General features: G+C 54.2%; 1 protein-coding gene across 1 annotated transcript in view; it reads left to right on the forward strand.

The window, feature by feature from the left end:
• The window catches only part of Rp1l1 (RP1 like 1), a 40,611-nt gene extending 34,384 nt beyond the window's left edge, over positions 1-6,227 (forward strand). The window contains exon 4 of the mRNA XM_021182552.1: positions 402-6,227. Within this exon, the coding sequence (XP_021038211.1) occupies positions 402-5,254 (4,853 nt within the window). The 3' untranslated portion in view covers positions 5,255-6,227. The remainder of the gene's footprint in view (positions 1-401) is intronic.
• Positions 6,228-6,644: the final 417 nt, after the last annotated feature.

The raw sequence follows: 6,644 nt of genomic DNA on the forward strand, positions 1-6,644 counted from the left end.
ACGGGCAGCAGCCTTAGCTTGCCTCCTGTCCCAGGCTAATGAATTCCCACTATGTGGCTCCACCGACCATGCCACCCTCTCTCCAGACACTGCTTGTGCTGGTGCCTATTCAGCAAGCATCACTATGCACTGAAGGATCTGTGCAAGAAGCTCCCTGCGGCAACTCGATGCGCAGCAAGCGCTGTGTGCATGGCCCCACAATGAAGCCGTGCAAGTCAGTCTCAGACCCAGAAATAGCGGGGAGTTGGTGGCTTCGGGTGGGATTCAGCCTCAGTTCTTCTCAGTTCTTCTGTTGTCACCCACGGGCCCTTCTAGAGTGGCTCTGCCCTTGTCTCTCAGCTCCTGTCCTTCCCAGTAGCTCACTGCCTTGTTCTCTTCTCTCTTGCTCCACTGTGTGACAGGTTGCTGGGGACCTAACGCCAAGCAAAGTGTCATACACTCAAGGGGCAGGTCTGGTGGCAAGCTGCGGCAGGTTTCCTTGACGTCAGAGAGGTCTGGTCTCAGTGACCATCCAGCATCCGGTCATCAAGCCTGGGCAGGCCCTGCTTTGGACAGGTGCCCTCAGGACATGCCTGTCCCACCTGGTTCCTTGGTGGCTGCTGATGATGTGGAGAAGAAGGTCTGCATGAATGAGGACGGCAGTCTGTCTGTGGAAATGAAAGTCCGCTTCCAACTTCTGGGCGAGGACACCCTGCGGTGGTCCCAAAGGGTGGGGCAGGCCAGTGTCTTCACAGCAGCCAGTGGAAAGGATCAGGACCCGAGGGAGGCTGACAGGTTCTGTTGCAGACAGGAGGGCTACCCTTGGGGCATCTTAAAGCCTGGGGCACAGGGACTGGGTTCCTATGATGGAGGATGCCAGGAAGCCTTTGATGTGGGCCAACAGTCACAGCCCAGCTATGACATATGGAAGAACCCCCTGACCACCCCTGAGGGCACAGGACCAACCCCTCGAAGGAGATGGGGTCTGGCTAAGCTCTCTGGATGCAAGAGCCACTGGAGACAGAAGGCCAATCATAGGAAAGGGCATGACAAGGATAATGCCAGCCGAGTCTCAACTCCCAGGCACCCTAGAAGTGTCCAGCCAGGCTCCTGCTGTCCTTGGACTCCAGACAGCGATACAGGCAGTGACACCTTGCATCCAGTCTCCTCAGCTTCTTCCCACAGTGAGACTGACCTGGAATCTGGTGAAGGCCTCTGCCTAGAGGACACAGGACCCCATGGCTCGAGACCCGAGACCCAAAGTACAGAAAGGGCCCTGTCTGATACATCAAGTGCCAAGTCTCGTGAGGAGTCTAGTGAAGGTGGTGGTCAGCTCCACAGAGGCTCAAGCCAGGCAAGGGTCATGGCTTCCCGGGAGCAAGTCACCAAGGGTGACAACCCCTGTATTTCCACCCAGAGTCACTTACCTTTGAATCACACGGGTCTTCAGACAGAGAAGTATAGACAGGGCACGAGGGGTCAGGAGATCAGAGGAGAGCCTGAACTGAGACTGCCCCTGGTTCCAAGCCATTCTGGCTCTCAGGACACACAGAGAGATGCTCTCCCAGCTCCTGCCTGTGCCCCAGCCCAATGGAGGCAGAGAAAGCAGAAGAGGCCAGCTAGTGTTGTGTGTTTGCCCAGTGTCTCTGTCCCTTACCAAGTGGCTCAGAAAGGCCATGCCAGGCAGGATCACTATTGCAGGGACACTCAATCCTCACTGGACACAGCATTGCAAATGCCAATGCCTCAGGAAAGAGAACAGGCCTGCCCAGGAAGCCCAGCACCACAATCTCCTTCAAATTCACCCAGTGCTGGGAATCAAGCCTCTGAGGATCTGAGATCCCCATTCTCTAGTTCTCTTGATCTTCAGGAACCACAAGCCACCAGCAAAGCCACCACCATCGCCGTGAGTGGCTCAGACTGTGTCTGCCACAGCACTCACTCTGTGGAGCCAGCAGGGGACACCAAGTGCCAGGCTCACTCATCAACTCCCACACCTGCCCACAGGGGAGAGCTTGGTTGCCTGTGGGACAAGGCAGGGACCACCCCTGAGCCTTTCTCATCCTCTGTGCTACTGGACAGATGCTCTGAGGCAGAAGATCCAAGAACCTACCACGATTGCTGCTGCTTACAGGCTGCGCCATCTTCTCCCCTTGCAGCCCCCAGTGGTCAGACACAAGCCTCCATCTCTGAGGCCTGCTTAGGGGGCAGTAGTTTCTGCCCAACTCCACCCAAGGAGCAAACATGCTTTGGGAGGGAGTCTGCAAGCAACGGTAGCACCAGCAGCGGTCACAGTCGAGCGGATGGCTTTGCCAGGCCCAGGAGGACTCTGCTGGTGAAGTCCCCCGGTGTCAGGAGTAGCCTTGAGGAGCGGGAAGCAGATGGTGGTGTGACGCCGAGTGCTCTGCCTTACGCCTCTCCAGATGCTGTGGTTCGTGAGTGGCTAGGCAACATCCCAGAAAAGCCGGTACTCATGACGTATGAGATGGCAGATGAGAACACAGAGGTGCCCAGTGATGGCTCAGAAGGTCCCAAGGAGGACCCGGGTGATAGCTGCTCTTTGAGAGTCCTGGGGGAACCATCTCAGGTCAAACAGCAGCCCCCGGAAGGGGCTACCGATGAGCACCCAGAGCCAGCGGGAGTCCTCTCAGGACCTGGCTCTGTGTGCTGCAGACTGGGAAGTGATCTGCATCCAGATACAACATCAGGTGAAAGGCTCAAGGCCCCTGCAGAAGCTGGACTAGGAGAAGGGACCAGAGTGGACCATGGTGTAAGTCTATGTGCACTCCCCACTAGGGTCGCAGCCTCTACACAGATCATGAAGGCCCTGCTGGGCTCCAAGCCAGGCAGGCCCAGCAGTCTACCAGAGGTCTCTAGCACAGTAGCCCAGAGGCTCAGTAGCTCTGCTGGGGCCTTCATTGCCTGCCTTGCCAGGCTCCATTTCTTTGATGAGGGTCTGGGGCCTCTGGATGGCAAAGTGAGGCTTGAAGAGTCCCCTAAGTACCAGGAGATGCTGAGACTCTCCCAGACCCTGTGGCCTGGGAGTGAGCTTTGGCAAGGCCAGCTGGACTTCAGCCTCAGGAAGCTCACTTCGCACCAGGCTCTGCTAGGGACTGAGGACATCACACCCACCTCCTCCTCCGGTGTGGATGTGAGCAGTGGTTCTGGAGGCTCAGGGGAGAGCAGTGTGCCCTGTGTTATGGATAACACCCTGGCTCCCGAGAAGAGAGATTTGCCCTTGAAAATCCCCTCTCAAAGACCTGATTCCAGGAGCCAGGGGTACCCAGAGCCAATGAGTCATTCCACAGTCTCATCTGTCTCCCAGGTGAGGGCTTGTGCCACCGGTGGGGAGGAGACGGGTACAGGAGGCAGGAAGCAGACATGGGGCAATGCCCCAGAACAATCGGTCCATAGCACGATGCTGGAAGGTGATGCACTGTCAGAAGAAACAGAAGGGAGAGTAAGAGAAAGGCTACAGGAAAATAGTGTCCATGGAAAGGAGCTGCCAGAAGAAGGGGCTAGGGTCTGCAGTCAGGAAATGCTTGCAGCTGGCTCTCAGGATGGGACAGGTTCACCAGAAGATACCAGAGTGCCAACAGATGAAGCAGGAGCTGATGCAGCCTCTGGAGGACTGTGGCCCCTAGATGGGAGAGAGGAATCCACAGAGTCCCCTCAGCATTTCAGCAAGAGCAACTCAAGGGTTCGTGAGCATCAAAGCGCTCACAAACTGGAGCTAGGATTGGAAGAGATATCCAGATTGGATGCAAGGGACTGCAAGCAAGCCTGCATCAAGGCCAGCTCAGGAACCAGGGAGATGACCACATCCATAGCTCACAAGGGATCTCTGGACCCTGACCCAATCTGGGTGTCCAAGCTGCTGAAGAAGATAGAGAAAGCCTTCATGGCTCACCTGGCTGATGCCACAGCCGAACTCCGAGCCCGATGGGACCTTCATGACAATCACCTGCTGGACCAGATGGTGACCGAGCTGGAGCAGGATGTGGGCCGACGGCTGCAGGCAAGCACTGTTATGGAAGTCAGGAAGATCCAGAGCCGGGCAGGGAGGATGGTTCCAGAACCACCCCGGGAAGCCCTCAGAGGCCAGGCTTCTCTACAGACAGAGCAGCGCAGGCGTCGCCTTCAGGGCTTGCGCAACTTCTCAGCTATCCCTGGCCAGGGTCCCCTCTCCCTCACCCTGGAGGATGGGCCCACACTCAAAACAGCCTTAGGGACCAAGTCAGGTGCAGGGCCTGCGGAGGATGAGTTCTGTCCCTGTGAAATCTGTCTGAAGAAAAAGAGGACCCCTAGATTCCCAAAGGATGCTGCAACAGTCTCTGGTGCTCCTGTCAGAAAGGCCTTTGACCTGCAGCAAATTCTACAGAGCAAGAAAGGAGGAAGCAGCAATAGAGAGGCCATGGAGGTGGCCCCTCAGAGGACAGGAAGGATGTTGTCTCAGGAGGACCTCGGAACTGTCCAGGGAGCTGATGAGAAGCAAGGGCTGAAATTGGCACAAGGGCTTAGGGTGGCTGAGGGAGAGGAGGGGGAAGGGAAACAGAGGCTGAGAGCAGAGGAGGATCCCGAGATTCTGAAAACAGAAGGATCTGGTTGCTGTGCACCAGAAGAGGATGAAGCCACTGAGGAAGATGGGGAAATCTGCATCGGCACTGCCCAAGAAAGCCAGCAGTTAGAGGGGACTGAGATCGGGAAGGAGGACACCCTGCACCAGAGCTTTAGAGATGGAGGCACTTTAGAGGCTCCAGCAAGACAGGGTACTCACTCTGTGGAGATTCAGGGATCTTCCAGAGAAAGACAGCAGGAGGTAGAAGGAAGAAATCAAGATGTAAAGGAAGACAGTCCTTGGGTGAGCTCAGGAGAGAGCCAGGGAAGGGTGGGTTCTGAAAACACCAGCCTAGACCAAGAGGGGAGGCTCCAGAACCACCATCAAAGGCCAGGTCCCCAGAGCCACCACACAGCATGCTCCTCCAGGGCATCGTCTCTGGACAACTGTTCACAGGTGTCTCAGAAAGGCTCAGATGGAGACTTAACAAGTGGAGACCTCAAGTGCACCAAAGCCAAGAACAGCAGGGTCTTACATGCAGAGAGGAAAGTCCCCATGATGTATCCAGAAAGTTTCTCTTCTGAGCAAGAAGTCCCCTCCAGCCCAAGGCTTCCAAAGCAAGGGAAAGGGGAAGATGAAGGATCAGCTGGAAGCTTGGCTTGTACCCAGGTTGGGGGCAAGGTAGATGGCTTTGGCCAGGATGACTTAGATTTCTAGACATCAAATGATAGGATGGTAATGGAGGTGAGAAATGCCTGCATACATGTATTGCCCTTACACCCAAGAGAGGTCCAGGCCACTGAGGATGTACAAGGAGCGTGACAAAGACCAAAAAAAATTGCTGCCTGCCCTGGAACTGCAGGCCTAGCATCCCTGACACTCAGGAGGCTAAGGAGGAAGAATAGAAAGTTCTAGACTCGCCCTGGGCTATAGAACAAGTTCAAAACCCCAGCTTGGACAGCTTATCGAGACAGTGTTTCAGGCACTGGGAATATAGCCCAGTGGCAGAATGCTTGCCTGGCTTGTGTATGGTTCTGGGGTCAACCTCTACAGCAACAAGGATGAAAAGGACCATGTTGTCCCTGGGATTTAAAATTCAAGGCCCTGTACTCACTGTAAAGTAATAGCTGTGAGCCAGCCATGTTATCAGAGGTCAGCCAGTTCCTCTGTCCACACAGCTCAAGAGGATAGAAGGATCTGGAAAGATGCCTTGGGGCTTCCTCCCTGTGTTGGCTTCTTTGTGAGCAAGTAGCTCTCTCTCCCCATTGATCTCCTGTTACTTTCTCCTTGGCCTCTCTGGGTATACTCACCTTTTTTTGACTTTGAGGAACTTTTTTTTGCTGGTTTGTAATATATGTGGTGACTCTGCAGATGTGCATACCTGGAAAAAGCAGATAAATTCGGGGTCGTTGGATAAGGTTTGTTCTTAGTCCCGATGTCTTAGTTTCTGCAACACCACCACGCACCCACAATTCATACTATTTGTAAGGAGAAAAGGGAAGAGCTGTCAGGAAATGCGATCTCCCGTTGACCAGGGACCTGAGACAGCTTTGTAAAGTGATCGGATGCAATGCTTTCCATCGTTATCTGGATGTCTCCTAGAGATTTTTGTATATGATTTACATACTGCTTTAACAAATGATTTAACCTATGATTTAACAAATGTTTAAATATATATTCATTTATCTAAGAAGGCTTCACGTTTGTATTCTAATTCCTGAAGGATTTTCCTAGATGGTAATAGAAACAAATCCACCATTTCCTTCTCTCTCTCTCTCTCTCTCTCTCTCTCTCTCTCTCTCTCTCTCTCTCCCTCTCCCTCTCCCTCTCCCTCTCCCTCTCCCTCTCCCTCTCCCTCTCCCTCTCCCTCTCTCTCCTCCCTCCTTCCTTCCTTTTCCCTCCCCCTCCCCTACTTTGTGGTGTGTGTGTGTGTGTTAAATTAATGCCAGTGCACATGCCCTCCAGGCACATGTAGTCGAGAGGCTGACAATGGAAATTTTCCATCATTTCTCCACCATACTTTCTATGACAGGGCTTCTCGTCAAACCTGGAGCTTGCTGTTTTGGCTAGCCTAGCCAGAGCCCCCCATAAGCTGTCTGTCTTTGCC

This window comes from Mus caroli, chromosome 14 (genome assembly GCF_900094665.2).
Source record: "Mus caroli chromosome 14, CAROLI_EIJ_v1.1, whole genome shotgun sequence".
NCBI classification, from domain to species: domain Eukaryota; kingdom Metazoa; phylum Chordata; class Mammalia; order Rodentia; family Muridae; genus Mus; species Mus caroli.